A 25,316-nucleotide genomic window follows, 5' to 3' on the forward strand; every position below is an offset into this window, starting at 1 on the left:
GTCATTCTGGAGCGCCCCGGGAGCCGCGCGGACTGTAAGTATACCGCTCCCCCGCTCCCCACTACTACTATGGCAACCAGGACTTTAATAGCGTCCTGGCTGCCATAGTAACACTGAAAGCATTTTGAAGACGGATCCGTCTTCAAATGCTTTCAGTACACTTGCGTTTTTCCGGATCCGGCGTGTAATTCCGGCAAGTGGAGTACACGCCGGATCCGGACAACGCAAGTGTGAAAGAGGCCTAAGCGGCTGCTTTGTGGCCTGAACTCAGAAGGGGCCCACCCAGGAGGAGAACTAAATTATTTTATTGTCGGGACCCCCTCATCAGTATTAAAACAATGACTAAATATACAGCGACACTGTATGAAACAGACGAAGCGGTTGCCAGGCCTCGCCTGAGAGAGCGATCTTGACTGACCACAGGAGTCAGGGTTGCGAAGAAGTTCTTGGGTGAGGAGCATTCAAAAATTTGCTATGGGGCCTAGCCATTTCCAGTTATGCCACTGCATGCTTCCAATGTCTGCAGAGAGCCGACCTCTTCAATGGGATACAAGGAGTCACAAGATGTTCTGTTTCTGTCCATTTACAATCAACCAGTCAAGAAAACAACTCTTAAGCAACATTACATCTAATAATACTAAAACCAAGAGTCAAGATATTCCGACCGTACTGAATACAACAGCCAACAACCTGTTTTTCATCATAAATGTATTTTCCACAGCTTAAGAATTTCTGGAAATGTGTTGGTCTCGGGGCTTCCTTCACATGTGAGGCTATAAACAGTTCAACAAAAACAGGAAATTGTGTTATACATAGTTGGAGGAGACGAGCTTGTGTGTAACACTGTACTCGAGTAATAGGCTGCTACAGTGTGACTGGCGGCTTTTGAACCTTGTGCAATACCACTCACTGTAATGAAGTGCTAACAGGAACTGAAATCAGAAGGCAGCTCAACAAGTTCAAAATACAACCAAAAAATTATAATAAAAAAAATAAAATATAATATATATATATTTTCATAATTATATATCTAGATCTAGCTCTCCTATTACTATACCCGTTTGCCCTGAACCAGGAAGCATAAAATAGGTCTGATCACAGAGACCCATCATCCATGAACATGGGTGGCCTGTTACTGGAAATGGAGTGGATGGGTATTCACATTTAAGGGCTGCATTAGGCCTCATGCCGCCCATGCGAATTGCGGTCCCCAATGCACGTGCGGCCGGTGCTGACGGATATGGACCCATTCAACTGGAGGCACAGACTGAAATGGCACGGAAACACTCCGTACTGCTTCCATGGCCTTCCGCTCTGTGCCACCGCACCGTATGTTCCAGGTTGTGGACCCTTTTAAGTAAAACGGTGCACACACAGCCAGTGCCCGTATGGTGCAGACCCGCAATACGGGCACGAACCTGCAACGGTCATGTGCATGAGGCCCTAAACAGTTGTCCCATGAAGACCACCTCTTTTCCAAGTTAATTCAGCGTGTCGATTAGGGCCGATCCTCCCTTACCTCCAGTGTTCACTTAATATTGCCAGGGGAGCCATGGCCAGCCAAACATTTCTACTTCCGTCCATGAAATGAATGGATAGACAAGGTCCATCAGATAGGCCCCTCTCACAGATCATTTGGCACAGGAGGTTGCAAGCAGGAGATCCCACACTACAATTTATATATGAAAGGTCCTATAGAAAGGGGTAGTCCTGATGTTAAAACCCATTAAAGAGCTTCTGCAGTCCCATAATGTTTTTTTTTTCTGCTCAGAGGCCACTAAACACTGCATATTTTTGCTCCATATACGTGTTTTCCATATCAGTCCCCTCATCTTGGCATCACTGCATCCTGGCAGGATGTTTACATGTAAAACCTCCTGTTTTTATCAGCTTCCTGTTTGCTAACCATAACCAGCATGCTTTGCTTGGTAATATTTATCAGGGCGTATTGAGGTCTCCCACACTGTTCTATCTGCAGTAGTCAGACCCCTTTCACCTCCCATTCCATGTTAGTTAGGTAAAGCAAGCCCTGTGAAGGATTACAGAGCAAAGCACCCTTGTTAGCAAACAGGAAGCTGATGAAAACAGGAAGTTCTACATGTAAACATCTTGCCAGGATGCAGTGATGCTGAAAACAGGGAAGAAAAACAGGTATATGGGGCAAAAATATGCAGTGTTTAAAAGGCAAAAAAAAATAATGGGACCAGAGAACCCCTTTAATGCCCTTTATGGCATTTCCATATTCCATAGACTGCAAAAGTGGAGTCCCCAGCACATAAGTTATTTATGGCATATCCAATCCATGTGGATTGTAAGTGGGAAAAACAAACTACAAAAAAAACAAACACGCCTTTAAAAAACATAACACAATTATAAATTTCCCAGAATCTCCTCAGCCAAATTTTGCCCACGAACTTTAGTCAACTTCGGGTGATGGAAACTCTTGGAATTTAGGTCATTATAACATGCCGTTCACACAATAGTTCCAACACCAGATCTTTTCCTCTGAATCACTTCCTTCATTTATGTATGTATGGAGCCGTTGTATGGCGTGTGACTAATAGACAGTACTATCTGCATGTGCCTGATGGTCCTTGCATATTGTAGTTGATAACCACCTTACAGCCTCTTTACATAAGCGCTGCCGGCGACATACAGTGGTGACAATCCCAGTGATGGAAGCCATAGGGTAGTAGTTTGAGACATTCTGCCTACTCAGACTCCTATGAAATGTAGAGGCTGGGTATGAAGAGGGCAGTCAGGAGGCCATTTTGACACCAACCAATGATATTTTTGGGGAATGCTGTCCATAACTTCCAACAATTTATTTATTTTTTTACAGAACCGTCCTGCAAGATGGACTACAAAAGAAGAGGCGTACAAATACACTGAGAAGTTGGAATTCCAGGGCGGATAGGGCATCGCTTTAACCCCCTTTTGGCCCACTGGCTTTCTACCTCTGTGTTGGCCAATACATTTTTATTTTAAAACCTACAAAGTTGCTCAGAGCATTGTTTTTCACAGGAGGAGTTAAAGAATTTTTAAATTAAAATGATAAAATCACAAATTAATGTTTAATTTCTTTATAATTTTTTTAATGGTGAAGTACATCTAAAATACAATTCCGACATTTTTATAATTTTATTAGTTACTTTTTTTTAAATTAAAATAAAAATGCATTTATATAATACATTGTGTTTATTGCATTTTTTTTTTTCTTGGTTTCACTATTCTATTTAATCCACAGGATAGAGCAGGGATCAGCAACCTCCGGCACTCCAGCTCTTCAGAAACTACAACTCCCAGAGTGCTCCATTCACTTCTATGGGAGCTAGAAGAACAGCCGAGCCTGCTTGCATACTGGAAGCTGTAGTTTCACAGCAGCTGGAGTGCCGAAGGTTGCTGATCCCTGCGATAGAGGATAACAGATTGGTGGGGGTCCTACCCCAGGGAACCTTACTGATCCCGAGAATGGAGTGGCCGGTCAAGCATGCATGCTGTTGTTATATTCATTCTCTAAGGGACTGCTAGTCCCAGCTGTTGGACCCTTTACCAATATGTAATTCCCTAACCTGTAGACAGGGGGCAACTTCTTCTAACCGGAATAGCCCTTTTAGGTATGCCCTAACAGAGGCGTATATTGGACTGCGCTTGGGATCATTTCTGTTAGGCGCCAGGCCGACAGTATAATACCCATCGGCCCCAAGGATATCAACGCTGGGGCTGGCGGCGAGATGAACAATGGAATTCCTTCCCTTTGTGAGCTCCACTGATCATGGTGCAAACAGGGTTAATCAGCCAGGATCTGCATTTTCTCTGATCTTGGCCGTTAGACCTGGATGGTAGATGTCGAAGGAAGCCAGCCGGTGAGCCCAGCTTCTGTACCCCACATAATCACCATCACACCCACATAGACGTGGATGCGAAAAGGAGACCCTTCCAGCGTTTTTCTGTCCGCCTGACTTTCAATGGTGTTCAAGACGGATCCGTCTTGGCTATAGAAGACATAATACAACCGGATCCGTTCATGACTGATGCATGCGGTTGTATTATTGTAACAAAAGCGTTTTTGCAGATTCACGACGGGTCTGCAAAAAAAACGCTAGTGTGAAAGTAGCCTAACAATCATGCATGTGGGAAGGGGTGTTGGGAGGTAGGGCTGTTGGACGTCAGATGTTGGGAGGTATGCATTGTCCCGTCAAGGGTCTGGACAGGCATTACAAAAGGGTTGTCCAGGATAAAAAAAAAAAAAAACATGGCTGCGGTCCTCCACAAACAGTGCCATCCCTGTCCATGGGCTGGGTCTGATATTGCAGCTCAGCTCCACTGCAGTCCATGGGGGTGAGCTGCAATACCACATACAGCCTGTGCACACATGTGGCGCTGTTTGAGGAAGAAAGCAACCCCATCAAGACCATGCCATAACCTGCTGCACCCAAAATGGCTCCCATACGAATGCATTGGACAAAATGTCACCAAGGGCCTTTATACAAGGCCATGGGTCATCAGTGATATACAAGTAAGACTCCGACCACCAAGGCAAATATGAACAGGAAAATGAGACTTTCTAGAATTTCATAAAATACTATGCAGATGAAAAAAAAATAATAGCATGTGCAGTGGCAACCTGTGGCTCTCCAGCTGCTGCAATACTACAAGTCCCAGCATGCACTGTCAAACAGAGACTCCATGGCAGCTGGCGAGCCCCAGGCCGTCTTCCTCTGCTCCGTATTGATAAACCTGCTGCCAGCATCATTTTCAAGGTATTAAAATGAGGAGAAAAAAAAAGAAAATTGCAGCAGGAGAAAATATGTATGTATGTACCAAAATATGGCCGAGGGATGGAAGTGACAGTCCTGGCGTCCCGAGGAGCTGCTCTCTGCCACTCAGAAATCAGAGGTCATTTCTTTAGTCTTCTTATTTTCTTAAAGGGCATCTGTCAGCAGTTTTGTCTCTATGACACTGGCTGACCTGTTACATGTGCGCTTGGCAGCTGAAGGCATCTGTGTTGGTCCCATGTTCATATGTGCCCGCACTGCTGAGAAAAATGAGGTTTTATTATATGCAAATGAGCCTCTAGGAGCAACGGGGGCGTTGCCATTACTCTGCTCTCTGCAACAGTCGCATCCTCTGAACTTTGATTAACAGGAACAGGCAGTGTAAATGTGATCACACCTGTCCCCGTCAATCAAAGGCAGAGGGCGCATCAGTTGCAGAGAGAGCAGAGCCTCTAAGTGTAATGGCAATGCCCCCGTTGCTCCTAGGAGGGTCATTTGCATATACTGGGACCAACACAGATGCCTTCAGCTGCCAAGCGCACATGTAACAGGTCAGCCAGTGTTATAGGTACAAAACTGCTGACAGATGCCCTTTAATCTCAGAGGCATCTTAGTTTTACCTGCACCTGGTAAATCTGTCTGACAACCAATATGACCTAGTAACGCAGCAATACTAAAGCAGCTAAGCAATTTGGCATGAAGTCGTCTGAGAAATCTATGAAGGAGGGTGGGGATTGCAGGTTTCCATGAAACGCTAGGTCAGTGCAGCAGTGTGTAATGTCCAGGAGTGCCATTACCACTTCCGCACCCCGCTACTGTCTCCTCTTGTCTAATGACATGTCATCCTATCTATTTATTTCAGGTCCAAACATGGCGCATTTCTAATGTTGGTAACTGTTATGTTAAAGCGTAATTTACCTGGTTAACCAGTAGGTGGCAGTGTTACAGTTACAGAGAATGGAACCCCTTTTTCCATTCTAACTCACCCTCTAAGGAGGAGAGGGTCTTCGTTAGTTAGAGGTCAGTCTAGCTTACCCCCTGCTAGGGGAAGGTTCAGCTTACCCCCTGCTAGGGGTTAGGTGTGCGGCAGGTGCACGCAGGGACGTGCCATGTCTAGGCCGGCTTGCTGGATGTGGAGGCCACAGCTTGGAGCCTCTGAAGCCAGGAGGAGTTTTCCCTGGACAAAATCTAGAGTCAGACTACAGAGAGAAGTTGCAGCAGACAGCTAAAGCAAAGTTATTCAGTCAGCCTGTCAACACAGCAGACCCAGAGAGCACCAGATGTAGGAGAGTTGAGTTTGTTCGCCTGCCAGAGTTAATGCTAAAGCCTGCTGGGAACCAAGACAAAGCCTGGAACTGTTGGAGAAACGTTTATGCAAAGTAAAGCTGTTATTGAACTTCATCCCAAGGTCTGGACTCAATTCATGTCATCATCCCCTTCATCAACAACCCCTACTTTCATTGCTTCAGGGCCAACACCTGGGGTCCAGCGTATCCAGGTAGGAGCACCGCGACACGTGCACCAACATTAAGGGACATTTAGGACACCCTACACCTGGGTACCATCCACAGTATCACTAAAAGGGGCCCTGTGCCCTTGTTGCTTCATTGCAACTGGCGTCACAAAACAAGTACTAGTACTCTTAAAAGGGCCCTGTGGGGAGGGGGGCGCCAGCAAGTGCATGAAGTTCAATGGGGGAATATCCCCTAGGATATTCCCCCATTGTCTGATAGGTACGATTCCCACCTCTGGGACCCACACCTACAGGGAGAATGGAGCAGGGAGACCTATGGCTGGAGGACCCCGGGTTTCCCAGGGTCCGTCCACCACCAAGCACTGCTCCCATACAAGTAAATGGGAGAGCACACGACACGCGCGGCCCCCGCTCCCATTCATTTCTATGGGGCAGACGGAAATAGCCGAGCCAGTGCTCAGCTATTTTCGGTGGCCCCATTGCGAAGTGCGCCCTCCATTAATTTCCCCGCTACATACTCGTTGTAGGTGCAGGTCCCAGAGGTGGGACCTGCACCTATTAGACAATGGGGGCATATCCTAGCAATATACCCCCATTGTATGTGATGGGAAAACCCCTTTAAAAAGTCTTCATTGGGTGCCATTTGCTTCGAGAGGAGGAGCGTATACAGCCTCCAAAAGTAACAGACATTTTTTTTTTTATTTTTTTTTAGATATATATGAAATTGGAGATATACGCATAAGGTCCTCGTGCACCACAGCAGGAGCCTTAATGCGACTACGAAAAAAATAGCCATAGAACAACGTGTGTATGAGCCCTAATAGAAAGTACGAACTATGCATCAATCTGTTAATGAAGGTTCATGAAGAGAGACCCTTTAATGGAGAAAATCCCTTGTTCTTCACTGTAGAGTGTGCAAACAACTTGTGGTGGTAATCCTATACCGACGGAAAGTACCGAGGAGTTACCAGCCTCCTCCCGAAATACAAAACCGTATACCGCTATAAAAGTGATATGTCATCATTTAAAAGATAAGACACCAGAACTGATAACATGGGAAGAGGAATGTGTTTATATGGATGGTGTGCCACTCACGACAAGGGATTTGTAAATGGAGGGAGGATGACAGAAGGTGCGAGGGTGGGCGGTCGACAAAGGGCGAGTGACAGAGCGAGCAGCAAAGAGAGAACGTCAGCGATTCCTTTTAAAAGGTGTTATTCCATAAACGATATACTTGTCCCAATGGATAGGAATAGGAAAGGGGTATTCCCATCTTGGATATTATGGGCTTATCGCTAGAATATGCCCCCAATGTCTGATAGGTGCGGGTACCACCTCTGGGGACCCACACTTATCCTTAGAATGTAACCAGCAAAGTGACAGAGGGGACACCGTTGCTTCGTGACCACCCTCCATTCATTTATATGGGAGCACCAAAAATAGCTGTCTATTTTCGCAAGTCCCATTTAAATGAATGGCAAGTGCAGCCAAGGTTCTATTGACTTCCATGGGGCTTACGGAAATAGCCAAGCGCGCCATTCAGCTATTTTTTGGCGCTCCCATAGAAATAATTGGAGGGTGTCTGCGCATGCGCAGTGCACCCTCCGTCACTTTGCGGGTTATGTTCCAAGGATAGGTGTGGGTTCCAGAGGTAGGACCTGCACCTATCAAACATTGAGGGGCATGTCTTAGCGATATGCCCCCAATGTTCAAGAAGGGACAAGCCCTTCAAGTGTCTAATTGGTAAGGGTCTGACCACTGGGGCCCTCAACAATCACAAGGGGGTCCTGCTTTCTGGCATGAACGCAGTGGCAGATTGCGCTAGTGCAACGGGCGCCTCCTCCCAGGGCCCTTTAAGAGGAAAAAAGTACTTGTTTTCGTGATTCCACAGGGCCCCTTTTAGCAATACTGTGGATAGGTACCCAGGTGTAGGAATGCCAGAGTGGTGTAGGGTGGTCTAAATGTCCCTTAATGTTGGTGCACGTGTCACGGTGCTCCTACTTGGATACACTGGACCCTAGGCGTTGGCTCCAAAGCAATGAAAAGGGAGGGTTGTTGATGAAGGGGATGAAGAAATAAATTGAGTCCAGACCTTGTGATGATGTTGATAACAGTTTTAGTTTCATTAAACGTTTCTCCAAACAGTCTCAGGCTTTGTCTTGGTTCCCAGCAGGCGGTAGCATGTAAACTCTGGCAGGCAAACAAACTCAACACTGCTACATCTGTTGCTCTCTGGCTCTGCTGTGCTGACAAGCTTAAATACAATCTCTGCTTCTGCAGGATGCTGCAACTTCTCTCTGTAGTCCAGGGAACTTTTCCTCCTGGCTTCAGAAACTCTAAGCTGTGCCTCCACATAGAACAGAGCTGAAGGTGCTCTAGCTGGCCTAGACAAGGCTTGTCCAGCAGGGACCAGGTCCTGCTTCCTTCCCCTAGCAGGGAGTAAGCTAGACTTTCCCCTAGCAGGGGTAAGATAGACTGACTAACCTGTCCCCACCCTTCCTGCAGGAAAAGGGACTCAACGACTCCTCCACAGGAGGGGGTTAGAATGGAATAGACAGCTCCATTCTAGGAGACTGTAGCTCTGCCATATTTGCTGCCACCTACTGTTGAACCAGGCACATTACATGATAACAAACAGTTTCAAGAAATAGATATGCACAGTGTGACGGTCCTGCAATAAACACACAGAATGACATCAGGTTAACCATAGAAGATAGTAGCGGGGTGCAGAAGTGGTAATGGCACTATGGATCATTACACTAGCACACTACTGCACCATTTAATCTCTGTGGGAATGTCAGAGGTAGCAAAGTACAGCGCTAAGCTGACGCTAGGAGCCCCACAAAGTTGAACATAGCAGTGACAGACATGGGAGACCGCTGCTCAGACCTACGTCGGACCCACGCTGATCAGAAACTTCTCCCCTATCTTGCATCTGGTAACAACGTAAAACTATTTGACGAGGGGAATGACAACAATCATTTGCCAATTCATTCATGCATTTCCAGGAGGAATAACAGAGGAACAGATTTTATGAAAAACAATTGTTTACTAAAACTGGCAGTCTCTCTTCAATCAATTAAAGGGGTTAGCCCATGATTAACGTAAAAAAAAAAGAAGAAAAATCTGAGATTGTATAGTAGATGATCATCCCTTCCTAACAAGGCTAGAACCAGCCCCGTACCTCACATGGATCCAGAGATCTCCACATTATTGCTCTGCTAGATTTACATGAAGCTGACAGCCCAAGGGGCGTGTCCTTTATCAGGGGGCGTGTCTTGTAAGGGTCACAGTTACTGACAGCAGATATGGCTAGTGGCAGTTTAAGGATGGAACTGAGATTGTGCGACCACCTCAGTGGGGTGGACAGAGAAATAACGAAAAGAACAAACAGCAGGCGGCGCTATGAAGATACATTGTACTGAGTAACTCAATGGCGATACAACATTTTTAATTACATACAATTCCAAAAGTATTCAGATCCAGGTGCTGGTTTAAAAAAATGCAGAATTTTCTTGTAGGATAACTCTTCAATTGCCCTACATCAATTGAATGAGGTTTTCAATCTTAAAAAAACTGTTGAAAGTACAACAGACACCATTTATAACCGCACAGAAAGTTCTTGAAATCTGACAGATGTGAATGCCAGAAGCAATGACTTTTCAGCCTCTTTGTCCTTTTTGACAATTTTGACAAAAGTGAAGGTTTCTGTTCATAGAAATAACCTAAAAACAAGCTGTATATTAAGATCTTTTCCTACATTATAAGTACGTAGTAGGGACGATATATTAAGGGGGACTCAGGGACATATTAAGGGGGGTTCTGGGACCCCCCAATGATTCCAAGAACAAAGATCCCAGAGTCCCTCGTTGAACTGAGCAGTAATTTGCATGTGAAATATGATGATAGTGGTGGTAGTAGCAGTACACCGTTCACAGTGGCAGTCCTCACCCTGGCTGTTCCTGGACCATGCAGTGAATGGAGGGCACACCTGTTCTTCCCTCGGGACCCATCCTGGTATTGATCTCCTGTCTGGTGTTAGGTCAGTTGACCTTGATGTTGGGTAGATAGGTGCATGGTAGGACTCACTGGTGGTGCAGGCAATGTAATGGTGGTAGTAGTTCAAGTGTTGGGTGTAAGGCAATGGAGGCCAGTGAACGGGAACAAGTCCAACAAGCTTTACTGAGGTATCCGTGGCAATTAACACTGGTAAGAATAAGGTCAGTCTCTGCAAATACACATCCAATCTTTACATGGCTGTATAATCTCTCTATTACATCCAGACAACCTCCCAAATTGACCAAAGAAGTGCAAATCCACAATCCCACGGCGGGATGTAGATGCTCCAATAGGTAGCTAATCCACTGTAAAATTGTGGTGGGTGCCAGAGGCAATTAACCCAGTCCACAAGCAGCAAAGTCCATAGCCAAAAGACGAACATTACCTTTGCCATCATGCACTGTAGCTTATTGTCCTAAACAGTCTTTGAATCTGCTCTCCCATGAGACTGGCAGCTGTGCTCTGTATGTAGGGATGGAGAACCCCAGTAGTAGCTCCCCGCACTTTGGATGCCTAGGCCAGTTTCTGGTTGATTCAATCAGACTACACAGCTACTCCCTCAGATGGGGCAGGTCCTGCCAGCCTCCTGCTGAGTAGGGCACAATAAGCCGTTTTACCTAGATTTCACTCTTGGAATCACATTCAAAGCATTGAAAGTACATTAACCCAAAATAGCTAAACCTTGCAGTGGTCCCCTGGGGCACTTCAAGTAGAAACCATAAACAAATTGCTTTTGACAGATCTTACCAAATATCTGAGGGTAATAAAAAGGAAGAGTATTCAAAAGAGACTCTACACTAGCGCTTGAGATCTCACCGGCTGTTCCACAATGGTTTTCTTCTGGCCATTTCTTGGCATATTTGCAGCCGAATCTCCGCCAGTCCCCTTTATAGTTGATAGGGCCAGATGGAGACTTACAAACTTCCGGCGATGCCAGAACAGCTGGCCATATCTCAAGCGCTGCTGTTAAACTAGCCTACAATGATAGGATCAGAATTGGTTATTAAAGAGTTAAAGAGCAGATGGAGGCATTGGGGTGTTTAGCGGGCGTCTCTCGTCCTGGGTCTGACCACTAAGATCCACACCAGATCCCAAACAGTCAGGCATTTCCGACAGAAACACCCAATCTAGCCATGAAGAGATTTTTTTTGAGCACTAATCCATTCAATGAGCCAATCCATCCACAGAGCAGGAAACAATCGGTAAGAATTTCAGATCCGTCAACAGCAACTTGTTGAGGGTTTCCAAGCACAAATATTAATGGTAATTATAGGTAATGGATACATATTACAAACTGTGTAATATTATACATCTAATGACTCTATATAGCCAATTACACAGTGTATAGAGGCCCTACACACGGTGGCACTATTGGCAATCGTCTAGTGGGCATCAATTTGCACAGATTTGTACTGGGGTACTTTCTTCATAGTATAAATCTGCACATGAACAGTTGAAGGACATATCCTCTACCCACAGGATAGGCGCTAAGTATCTGAATGCTGGGGGACCGACCACTGGGACTCTCACCAATCCGAGAGTCCTGTACTTGCACTACTGCTCTATTCCACTCAATGGAACTGCCAAATATCGGAAGCGCTGTACTCTGCTCCTCTTTGGCAGCTCCGGCATCCTCAGAATAGGGGATAAATATCCGAATGATGGGGGGGGGGGGGTCACTACAGGGACTCCTACCAATCACAAGAATGAGGTACTGGAGTCCCGTATTTGCACTGCCCCTCCATTCCACTGTATGGACCTACCAGAGATCACCAAGTGCTGTACTCTGCTCCTCTTCAGAAGCCCTGGCATTCCACAGACTAGGGGATAAGTATCTAATTGGTGGGGGGCCGATTACTGGGACTCCTACCAATCATAAGAATAAGGTACCGGAGTCCCGTATTTACAGTGCCACTCCATTAGGACTGCCAACAATCGCCAAGTGATGTACTCCGCTTCTCTTCGAGAGTCCGATCAGAACCTGTGGATAGGGGATTATATCTAATTGGTGGCTGTCTGACCACTGGGCCTCCCACCGATCACAAGATTCAGGTGCTGGAGTCCTGTACGCCCCATTCCCAACTCTATGGCAGAGATTGTCGAGTGCTTGTACTCCGCTTCTCTTCTAGCACGCCTTGCGTCCCCACAGCTCCATTTACTCCCAGTGGTCGGACCCCACCGATCAGATACTCAGCCCTAATCCTGTGCATAGGGCACACACACTCTTATGGTTGGATGACCCCTTTAAAATTTCTCACAGGCAAGTTATTTCTAGGTCCATTACTCAGCTGAAAACTTTTCAGCTTTCACGCAAGTTAAGAAGGACTTGTGACTTCTGCTGCGTGCCTGAGGGGGAGCTGCAAATATTCAGAAACAAAGAGGGTCACCCTCGTCGTGAGCCCCTGCCCACTCAGCAGATCCCACTTTGGTGGCACGCAGGGGCAGAGCCGTGAGTCACCAATGTACTGAATGAGGCTTATCAAACAGGAGAACCGATGACTCAAGCATGCCTCATACTACGGAAAAGCTGCAAACTGAAAATCAAGTCATTTACAAAGCTGTGCTCCGCTGTCACGGCCAGCAAATTGCCAAAAGAGGAGGGAGATCATCAGGAACATAACGGCAGCAAATGCAGGGGGAGCCAATGTGCCTGGGGTACAAATGACCTGGGGCTGCTTTAGGTTTCAGCCACACAACGTCTTCCTTCTGGGCCCAGTCACCTTCCTATAACATTCTTATACCATATAGTGCCCAAAGAATAGAATCATACAGAATGTAACAAGGGGGCATAACAGGGCACCACTGAATCCCATGGATTTTTAAAAGGGTAATTATTCATTGGATGATGTCAGACTTTGCAGGGACACCCCCCCAACTGGTAACACCCATCTGGACCTTCATTGCAAACTGCTAGCAATTCATAACTTCTACCAAGAATAATACAACAGAAGGTCATAAGAATAGATACTCCAGACATGTTATTCCATGAGGAATGCAAGTAGTTAAAACAGACATGTCAGGGGAGGGGATCATTTTAAGACCCCTTTCACACAGGGGCGAGTATTCCGCGCGGATGCGATGCGCGAGTTGAACGCATTGCACCCGCACTGAATCCCGACCCATTCATTTCTATGGGGCTGTTCACATGAGCGGTGATTTTCACGCATCACTTATGCGTTGCGTGAAAATCGCAGCATGCTCTATATAATGCGTTTTTCACGTAACGCAGGCCCCATAGAAATGAATGGGGTTGCGTGAAAATTGCAAGCAAGTGCGGATGCGGTGCGATTTTCACGCACGGTTGCTAGGAGACGATCGGGATGGAGACCCGATCATTATTTTCCCATGGTTATAAGGGAAAATAATAGCATTCTGAATACAGAATGCATAGTACAATAGCGCTGGAGGGGTTAAAAAAATAAAAAATAAATTTAACTCATCTTAATTCACTTGCTCGTGCAGCCCGGCATCTCCTTCTGTCTCTCTTCTGTTCTGTGTGGAGGAACAGGACCTGTGGTGACATCACTCCGGTCTTCACATGATCCATCACCATGGTAAAAGATCATGTGATGGATCATGTGATGACCGGAGTGACGTCACCACAGGTCCTGTTGCTGCACACAGCACAGAAGAGAGACAGAAGAGGAGCAGGGCTTCGCGATCAAGTGGACTAAGGTGAGTTAAAAAATATATAACCATGTTATAAGGGAAAATAATACAATCTACAGAACACCGATCCCAGACCCGAACTTCTGTGAAGAAGTTCGGGTACCAAACATGCGTGATTTTTCTCACGCGAGTGCAAAACGCATTACAATGTTTTGCACTCGCACTGAAAAATCGTGCGTGTTCCCGCAACGCCTGTGTGAAAGAGGCCTAAGCATGTACTACTGACTCCACTATAAGGCCTCATCCACATTTCCATTTTACCCTGACGTGTGCTGTCCGCATTTTCTGCAGACAGCACACGTACCCATTGATTTAAAAGGTGTCAGTAAAAATATCACAGAGACATGCACCACGTTGATCCGTAATGCGGACCAAGCATGTTCATTGAAGTCTATGGGTCCGTAAAAACCACGGACACAACACAGATGGCATCCGTGTTGCGTCCATTTTTTACTGAAGACTGATAGGAGATTGCTCAGCTGAAAATTAATTTCCAAACAATGTCCGTGAATTACGGATGACACACGGATGGTAAAAACTGACACCCGGACCAACCACAGATCCTTCATGGACATCTTTACAGACGCTTTTTTTTCACGGACATGACACGGAAATGTGAACGAGGCCTAAACATGATAAGTCAGGGAAGACACCTATGTCAACCTCTATGAGCAAAAAATTCTCTATGTTGAATTCCTCGGTCTACAAAAAATCTGCAGTCCCAGGACAGTCAGGAGGCCTCCGTACATACACATAGTTGGTTGATCTTGCCAAAAACAACAAATGACTTACGCTAGTTGTATGTCCAGCTTTAGTCAGGGAGAGAAAAAAAAAAATATTACTGGTGACCTCACTGTTCCCTCTATGTTACAGGAAGAGTATGAGGAACCCACCAAACAACGCCTGATGTCTCATCTTTGTGGACTTCTTTGGGCTGAACGGTAGACACTGCCCCATGATTCTGCAAAACGCCCATCCTGAGCTGCCCAATTCATGAATATTAAGCCAAAATCCAAAAGACAACTCCAAAAAATAGCCCTGCCTTCATGATTAGTCCTTCACCTACATATCTCCAGACCAGAGAACCTCCAGAACCATTTCTAGCTATATGTGTGTAGGCCATCTGCTGCTCGTCTGATTGGCCACCCTGTAGACTTTAGGTTTATTGCTCCTTTAAGTTCCTAAAAAAATGCTTTTAATTAGTGGACTGGGTTCAGAGCCAGGAGCTTGCTTTGACTTAGGAACCTGTCTTAGAAGCGGAGATGTTTCCCAGGCCTTGATGAGGTCATAGCATTTCCCAGGGGAGTGAGCATGCTCCTACCTGCACATGAAATTAACTAAACATCTGCAATAAAAGTTTCCATGTGCCCAGATGATGCCAGCGCCCAAAACAAGAGTACACACAAGCGTACGCGTCTACCACAGCCTAACAGCAAGGGCAGTAATAAATACCCTAAACCAGTGCTCCTGCCCCAAAACAAAGATTTTGAATCCATTAGTCAGGGAGATTTAAGAAACAGTTCTAGAGCCAAAAGATCAAGTCGCCCGCCCCCCCACATCCCCTTCCCAACATCACCAGGCAGTGCAAGTTTTGAGAGGAGGCAAACTGGACAGTTGCCCAGGGCCCTTGACCTCCCAGGGGGACCATGAACAAAGGGATCCCAAGGGAAACGTACATTTACCATTGACCACATGAAAAGTTAAATTAACCCCTTAACCCTTCCATCACTCGCAAAGACCATCAAGGATCACAAAATTACGAGAGATGCTTGTGGTTCCTTGTGGTCCAGGGCCCCATTTCCTATAAAACCAGACCTGTTGCCAAACACACGACGCAGAGCTCTGCACAATTCACGATTCTTACATAAATTCATAACCCACAGATAATACAAGCACGGTATAGTCTTCTCATCACGGGAACGACTGCCCTCACATTACACCACCGCTGCTCATTGTCAGCTACAGAACTTCCCACACAGAATTCTCATGGCATCTCCTTCACAAAGTGAGAAAATTATCAAGATTTTGAGGTACATGTGAACACTATTGTTCGCACCCAGTCACAAACACTTCTCTCTTCATCAAAGGGTTTTACCACCTCCGGAAGACTTTCAATAACTGCTCAAATAATTCTGCCAGATAGATGCCAGTTCTGTGCACAGATAAAGCAAATCACTCTGAAGATCTGATAACCTTAAAGGGGTTGTTCACCCTTGGCAGGTGTTTCTTCAGACCCCCACCAACCCAGTGTGGCCGGACCCGTAATGGTAATCATACTTATCTGATCTCGTTGCTCGAGACCATCTCTACCCCACCAACTTTGCAGATCCCTGGTTTTCCACTGTGTCAACATCCACTGGCCACAGCAGTCACGTGTCAACCCTGCGGTACGTGACCCAGCGACATGCCACACGGGTGACACATCACTGCAGTGGTCATGTGAACCTGCGTCAAACCGAATGTAGATGAAGGGAGAGGCCGGACCCGCAGAGCATTGATGGAGCCAGAACTCCACAGTGGGGAATCGGGTATGATTACCAACACGGGTTCAGCCACACTGGCAGGTCTGAAGAAACACAAAGGGTGGATAGCCCCTTTTCCCCCCAAAAACCCATTCAGGTTGGAACTACAAAAGCCAATGGTCTTGGCACCCCTGGCAGATAGATGACTTTGCTAGGTGGTCAGTGGTTGGTTGGTTGGGTGAATGAATGGCTTGAGTCTGCTGAAACGGGAGTCACTTGAGATCCCCTTTCTATTATGTCCATTTAGTCTAAGAGAGGATATGGACATGGGGTGGTCTTCATGAGACCACCGCTTAAACTGTGGGTGAACATAAGTGCCTATACTGATGCAATGCCACTATGGGTACAATGTCTTTGCTGGATAGTCACCAACTGATACAAGCATGGAACAGAGAAGAATTTTAACGATTGCTAGATCAACCATTTTTTACAGGAAATAAAATTATTTTCTCATATGCCAGGAACTCACACATCCGTGAATCTCCTAAGTAATGTTCATAGGGCACCATAGACTTTACAGTGGTTGTCCAATGTGGATCTGCCAGGGTGACTTGTCTTCACTTCAGTGAGAAATGAACTGTACATATAATGTATGGACAAGTTGTGTCTTCCAGATGGTGGAAACCGCAAAAACAGAGCTCTGCCTAATGAAAGGTGGGCACCAAGCCCTCTCTCTCTCTCTTAGGATAATAAGCCTAATAGGGTACATGGGAAGAGAGTCATCTACAGTAGACAACCCCTTGATTGGGACTTTGATGCCATCATCCTCATCATCGGAGGAGGTTCAAGATCACGCGTCCAACAGATTAAAACTTCAAAAATAGCTGGTGGTACGTCCTGGTGATCTACAACCAGTATTTCTCATCCAGCATATAAGGAAAAATTTAATGGTTTCTTGGAAAGCATTTGTGCATATAAAATTTTAATACAGTGTTAGGCTACTTTCACACTAGCGTTTCTATTTTCCGGTATTGAGATCGGTCATAGGGTCTCAATCGGAAGAAAAAAAACGCTTCAGTTTTGTCCCTATTCATTGTCAATGGGGACAAAACTGAACTGAACAGAACGAAGTGCTCCAAAATGCATTCCGTTCCGTTTAGTTGCGTTCTCATACCGGAAAGCAAACCGCAGCATGCTGCGGTTTTCTTTCAGTCATGGGATACGGAGCAAGATGGATCCGTCTTGACCCACAATGGCGACAGATCCGTTTACCCCGGAACAATAGAAAACGGATCCGTCCCCCATTGACTTTCAATGGAGTTCATGACGGATCCGTCTTGGCTATGTTAAAGGGTAACATAGTTTTCATCAAAAAATCTATTTTAGCATATGTTACTGCTGCAACAGCATTATGCATAAAGCAATATTTAGTTTCTTCACATACCACTGTTTCCCTTGAGTTTTTCCCTTAGTTACGGCTGTTTAAACATTTACAATATGAGGACCTTCTCAAGATTGCTCCTCTGCCAGTTCTCTGAGGCCAAAACTGCTTTCCCTCACTTCCCATACACACTTGCTGTAGCCAGCAGCTCCCTGCCAGCCAATCAGATTGGATTACTGAGAGACACGCCTCCTCACTCTGAAGCCTAATGCAGGCATGCAGTGTGAAGGACCGCCCCTCTGTCTTCCTGTCTTCTTAGCCAGAGACAGACAAGTCATAGCAACTGTCTTTAAAGGGAGCAGTGGAAAGGGACAGGAGACATTAATGAAAGCTGTTATTATAAGGTAATTACAGATCTTTTGACAATTATTGACAGACTACTCAGGTATACATGCCTAGCTCTAATAAACTAGCAAATAAAATAAAAAAGATAATACAACCGGATCCGTTCATAATGGATGCAGATGGTTGTACTATCAGTAACGGAAGCGGTTTTTGCTGAACCCTACCGGATCCAGCAGAAACGCTAGTGTGACCATAGCCTAAGAGTGCGAGGAGAAGATCGTCTATGTCCAAAAGTTGCATGAGGGTCAAAGTGCATGGCTGGAACACTTCATTTCATGCATCATGGTTAAAGACCAAATCTACAAAGGATTCCCTCGCTGATGATGCTCTAGGCATCCAATGGTTATGGTTGGGCCACCTAGTTTAACTTTTAGAAGAACCATAAAAGTAGCTCAATACAATCGGAACATCTCTTCAAAAGAAGTAATTACAAGCTATGGGTCTGAGATTTCTGGAGATGGGTCATTGATTTTCTAGAGATTTTTCCCTCCTGATATGGAGAGTTCTTCCTTATAGGGATTTCTGCCTTCCACTGGATTAACACTATAAGGCAGGGATGGCCAACCTGTGGTTCTCCAGCTGTTGTAAAACTACAACTCCCACCATGCCCTGTTGTAGGCGGATAGCTGTAGGCAGTCTGGGCATGCTGGGAGTTGTAGTTTTGCAACAGCTGGAGAGCCTCAGGTTGGCCATCCCTGCTACAAGGCTACTTTCACACTAGCAGTTTTGCTGGATCAGGGCAGGGTTTCAGCAAAAACGCTTCAGTTACCGATAATACAACCCTCTGCATCCGTTATGAACGGATCCGGTTGCATTATCCTTAAACATACCCAAGACTGATCCGTCATGAACTCCATTGAAAGTCAACGGGGGACGGATCAGTTTTTTATTGTGTCAGAGAAAAGTCCCCATTGACTTGCATTGTGGGTCATGGCGGATCCGTCTTGCTCCGCATCTCAGAACGGAAAGCTAACCGCAGCATGTTGCGGTTTGCTCTCCGGTATAAGAACGGAACAGAGTACATTTTGGAGCATTCGGTTCAGTTACATTTTGTCCCCACTGACAACGAATGGGGACAAAACGGAAGCGTTTTTTTTCCGATATTGAGACCCTATGACAGATCTCAATACCGGAAGACATTAACGCTAGTGTGAAAGCAGCCTTAGTTAAAAGTTTGGACTTGATGGATCTTTCTTGTATCAACATAGTCACTCTTACCTCGTTTGTGAAGCCAACCTTCTTTTACAATCGCTACTTCATTCATAATGACAGCAATGTAACTTGGTGGACAGCTCTCGCCAAGATTTGGAGTGGAAACTATAGCAGCACTGGTAAGTTATATCTAAAAGGAGACAAAAATATAACAAAAAAAAAAGGTCAGAAAAACACAACTTGTCAGTGGAGTCATAAGAGCGACATGTGGCCCCATAAGAAACAGCTCCATTCTTTGTCACCACACAAGTTAAACATTATGTCACACCACCTAAAGTGTGCCCCCGAGGCGAAGAGGACGCCCAAGAATTGTATTTTTTTCGACAGCAAGACCTCGCATTACATCACTTTCTCTTTAAAAAACATATCTTTCATGGAGCAGGATAGACTGTAAAGTAGAAAATAGCTGTAAGGGCAGGATGAAGATAAATTGCCTAAAATAATAATAAATAATAATCATCTTTGTCTACAGTGATGCTCCAACCATTTTAGAAGGGAAAAAAAAAAACTGTTTCTTAACCTAATGATCATCATTAAAAATTATCTATCCCATGTCACGACTGACACAAGCATAGCAAAACTAAGCATAAACCCCAAAACATCCCGACTGTGTCCTGCTCACACAGGTGTAGGGTGCGGGTGTAGTACATCGGAGCCCTCTTTTGTATCAAGCCATGTATTGTATAGTATATTAGGAAATTGCAAAAATGATCATACATTCAATATCCACCATGTCCTTTAGTTGTATTATGCAGCAAAAAGGAGGTGATGCAAGACACAAGCAGATGTGCAACTTATAGGTCCCAGGTGTAACTGCAACCTCTACATCCCCCATACTTACTGCCCGCATCAGTGCCACTCCTGAAAGGGGCACCTCGGATGTCCTGGCACGTGAGGTTGTGACGGCCATGAATGGTGTCAAACTGCTATTAGATGACTTTATGTATAGAGTAGTTATGTGGGTACTGCATGTTGGTTGTATTTGGACACTGTATGGCGGTATATACCCTGTGTGACACTGATAAGGTGTTCATACACTGTGCAGTATATTATTTTAGTATGGTGGTGGCACAGCAGTACGGAAGCGTTATTATGGCATGATCATTTGGCCCCATTTCAGTATGCCAATTATATCGTACGGCACTATAGGATATGGTTATTTATACACAATACGAGCCTAAACCATATAGGACCATGCATGGGCCTCTGGAAGAGGCGTACCAGGTTCCCATCAACCATCACATGCACCATATATCAGTCAAATACCTGTTACATTTTTCTATTACTGTATTATTTTACCCAGCACCTTTTATTCTGCAGCGCTTTATAGCCACAGTCATCATTAAAGGGATTGTCCCGTCTTGGACATCGGGGGGATATCGCTATGCTTTGCCCCATGCGGATCCCACCTCTGGCACCCGGACCTATGCTTAGAACAGAGCCTGCAAACTGGCAGAGGGAACACTGCGCATGCGCGGCCGCCCTCCATTCATTTCTATGAAAGTGCTGAAAATAGCCTAGTGCTAACTTGGCTATTCCCGTAAGCCCCTTAGAAGTGAATGGAGCGGCAGTCGCACTTGCGCAGTTTGTTTCCTATTCATTTAAATAGGACCTCCGAAAATAGCCGAGCACACCGCTGGGCTGTTTTCAGCAGTCCAATAGAAATTAATGGAGGGCGGCCGCGCATGCGCAGTTCACCCTCTGGCACTTTGCGGGCTCGGTTCTAAGTATAGGTGCAGGTGTAGCATTTCTAGACAAAAGGGTAAGGTCTAAATATTTTCTAAATTTATCAAACACCATGCGACATCAGTAAACATGGCGCAAAAATTACACCAACGTAAACTCAAGCGGAAACTGACTTCATTCACACGACCGTATCTTCCATCCATGTGCCAACGACATTATTATTTTTATTTTTTTACACCAACCGTTCATTTCCTATGGGGCAAGCACACATTAATATTTTTGCGAATCTGTATATCCGCTCCACACGTTATAGAACATGCCCTATTCTGATCTGCACTGCAGACGAGAATAGTCCTTTCTGTTGATGGGGGTCATAACAATCTGCAGTGCACACGGTAGATATACGTATTTTGCAGATACATGGTTTGCGGACCTTTGCATGAAGTTTACAAATTACCCTCATAATAAACGACTGCCTTTGTGCTCTGTTTTACAGAGACATGGCGATGGGTTGCAGTTTTCCAGCAAACTCTTTCCCTGTCATTGCCACATATAAAGAGGTCCACCGATCAGCCAAAATGATGGTTTGTCAGCAGATCATCATCTCTTCAAACCATAGGTCGATGAACAATCGCACTAACGATCATTCGTTCCCCTACAGTATGATAATTGCTTTGTGTACTTAAAGAGGAACGATCAATATGTATTGTCCATCGCCTCTCATTTAGGGGGATATTATCTGCCCGTGTAAAAAAGGACCCCAAGTCTGTCACTATACACGGCATCAAGGGGGCAACCACTAGCCATAAAAAGGTAAAAACACCAATAGGAAAACAATATAAATGGCTGCCTGGGTCCCAAACAAAAGACGGACGTCCATATAACATTTCACCTGCCCCAGTAAGGTTAGGGCAATATGGCGTGCAATATCGTGCTACCACAGTGTGATCATTAGTTGCACAAGTCGCCAGCGTTTCCCTGGCCATAGCTTACAATCAGCTTAGCATTTTCTGCCACAAATCCATGGGGACTTCTATCCTAGTTGCAATGGCCGCACACCAGTTCTATTTTCCTGCAATGACTGCTGGATAAATACCAAACCTGTGTACAGGTAAATACACGTTCCATGACGTTTCCTTCAGGTTAAACAAATCCCTGTTTCCGTCATTTTCCTTCCTAAACGTCATTATATCTTTAGTGCCCGATACAATACTCAAGAGCTTCCTCAGTAAATAATATAAAGCCTCCAGCCTTTGTCTGCCCCCACAGCCCTCATGCATTGTATGTGCTCATCCTGCAGCTGGCGACCATCATTGATCACTGCTGCTCAATCTGTTGTCCACAACCTTGCTAATCTGTGCTCAAAAAAAGCTTCATAAAATAATATAAAAGCATACATAGGGAGAGGGGTAGACATAAATCATATAGGATGTCTATGGCGGCCGGCAGACAATCGCAAGGAGAATGGAGAACTTGGATTACACTTGCCCGGTCTTTGTTCTTTCAAGGTATAGACAAGGAGGAACAGCCGCTCACCTCCCACCACCAGTCTACTGAAGTAACATGCAAGGCTGGCCAAGGAGAAAGTGTAGGTTACAGATAACCAACATCTAGGACCCCCTTAGGCACATGAAGTTTCTACGGCACATCCTAAGAAAGCTGTAGGGAAATCCACAAGGGCAAGGAGGACCCACATTGTGGCGATTTTTTTAAATTTTTTTTTAAAGATTTCCGAGCATAACAAAAATAAATAAATTAATATATATATATATATATATATATATATATATATATATATATATATATATATATATATATATATATATATATATATATATATATATATATATAAAAGGAAAGCAATGGCGGCACCGGAATACAAAAAGGGTGCCATGTCCAGGGATGTAGCAGCTTACCCCATCAATAGGAAACGAAAAAAGGACAGCACTCCAAGTAAAAGTGATGATGATTTAATCACCCATGTGCAGGCAACGTTTCAGCTCATACAAGAGCCTTTGTCAAGCCAAAGAGCCTTTGGCTTGACAAAGGCTCTTGTATGAGCTGAAACGTTGCCTGCACATGGGTGATTAAATCATCATCACTTTTACTTGGAGTGCTGTCCTTTTTTCGTTTCATATATATATATATATATATATATATATATATATATATATATTTTATTTATTTTTTTCAGGGCAGCACTCCTTGTAGCAGATGTAGGGTGCCAGCGGTAGCGACACTCTACCACAGTGTCCAATAGCCAGAAGAAAATGGTCCCAGTAAGCGGACCGAAACGTCGCTGCTTGGGTGAATAAAGGATCCCACATTTTCACCTTATGGATGTGCTGCGGTGTGTTTATTCTTCTATCATATATATATATATATATATATATATATATATATATATATATATATATATATATATATATATATATATATATATTAATAATATAATAAAGTTCACCTCCTTTGTCACTCCCTAGTGACCAGGGTCCATCATCAATGGGCGCACAGAGACCAGAGTGGATCAGAGACCTGCTGAGATTTGCTCAGATCTCCTCCACTTCGAGGCTACCATGCTCCATTGTGGAATTTTGTCCGCCAACATGGATGGAAAATCTGCAGCGTTTTGCGTTCCATGTGGACCTACCTTGGGAAGTCTCCTAGGGCAATTTCAGAGGAGTGTATTCCCCGAGGGTCAGCAGTATTTCCCGGGCTGAACGCTGCTCCTGTCACATGGACTCAAGGTATTCTAGGGATTTATAATGCAGTTTTCCTGCCGGACCTCGAGTGAACTGAATTGTAATGACCACATTATGCGAGTACAATTTCAGTGACGTTGCCCTTATGGTTCCATAGTTCAGAGCGAAACGTAGGTACTAACGTAAGCCATCGATTTCATACACAATCTTTGTCTGACAGGTTCATATGGAATGGGGGTGCCATGTTTTTAGGGGAGAACACCTCTGTATATAGTGGCAAATGAGGGCACCCAATGGTAGCAGCACTCTATTCACACCATACAGCTACAGATAAATTGATAGCATGTTCTATAAAGATGCCAGAAGCTTTGAACTATTTGTTGGGCACTGTGCCCATTAGGCCCTCACATACTTTATATAGATATCAAAACATACAGTTCTCAGAGGTCCCCAAAAAATGACAATGGTAGCTGACGAGGCACAGCACTCAGGCTCTGTTGAGGAGGTTCCTGCAGCTAGACGCCAAGCAATAAAAACTTTCACCTAAAGCACGCCAGAAGTTTTCTGAAATGACAGTCATCTTCTAAGAATATGCTCCAAACATATGGACCTGTGCCCACACCTGCCCACCACTAACCTTGAATATCAAGATGTGCTTGGGGGGGAAGCGGTCCGCCTCGGGTGTCAGCTATACTAGGGGGAGCTGCCCTGCCTGCCTCCAGGCAGCGAACTGTGAGAGAGACTTCAGAAATCAGAGGCAGGCGGCAGCCTCCGATAGTCTAGCGGCGCTAGCGCATCCTGACATTGCCATTCATTGAATCATTTAAAGGGGTTGTCCACTTTCAGGTTACTGTTGACCAGTGTGTTTGTCAGATGATTATATGGCACTTATTAATATAGTCTCTGTTGAAATTCTGCACCATTTTCTATATTTTGTAAGATATGGCCCCTTGTTTACAAAGTCTTTTGTGCTGTCCTGTCCAAAAGATGGCGGCTGATGGAGGGTCATGTGACCAGGCAGATCACCCCCATGTGACGTCTCCTCCATTCAAATAGACTTGCCATTCACTTGTGGAGTTTAGTGCAGGTGCAGTGTATGGAAGTGATTTGACTGGTCACATGACCCTCCATCAGCCGCCATCTTTTGGACAGGACCTCTGTGTGGACAGCACAAAAGACTTTGTAAACAAGGGACATACCTGATAAAATATGGAAATGGTGCAGAATTTCAACAGAGACTATATTAGTAAGTGCCATATAATCATCTCACAAACACACTGGTCAACAGTAAGTGGACAACCCCTTAAATGAATGGCTCAGGCGGGATGAGCAGCAGCGCTCAGCCCAATGTCTCTGCAAGGAAGGAGAGCTGTAATTATCTTAGGAGAAAGGACCTTTGATGACATCATCACCATGTGACCAGTAACATAGCAATCGTACTGGTCACATGGCTATTAGGTAATCAAAAGGTCCTTACTCTCTACCAGA

The 25,316-nt window shown here is 45.0% G+C and overlaps 1 protein-coding gene across 3 annotated transcripts in view; it reads right to left on the minus strand.

Moving 5' to 3' along the window:
• The window catches only part of AKT1 (AKT serine/threonine kinase 1), a 111,588-nt gene that overhangs the window by 77,718 nt on the left and 8,554 nt on the right, over positions 1–25,316 (minus strand). For 2 of the 3 annotated variants that reach the window (XM_044271908.1, XM_044271907.1), the window contains exon 2: positions 19,447–19,570. In XM_044271908.1, coding sequence (XP_044127843.1) covers positions 19,447–19,492 — 46 coding nt within the window. In that variant the 5' untranslated portion in view covers positions 19,493–19,570. Of the gene's footprint in view, positions 1–19,446; positions 19,571–25,316 lie in introns of those variants that run through there. The other variant, XM_044271909.1, reaches the window with a different exon arrangement.

The sequence above is a fragment of the Bufo gargarizans genome, chromosome 11 (assembly GCF_014858855.1).
Source record: "Bufo gargarizans isolate SCDJY-AF-19 chromosome 11, ASM1485885v1, whole genome shotgun sequence".
Taxonomy (NCBI): Eukaryota; Metazoa; Chordata; class Amphibia; order Anura; family Bufonidae; genus Bufo; species Bufo gargarizans.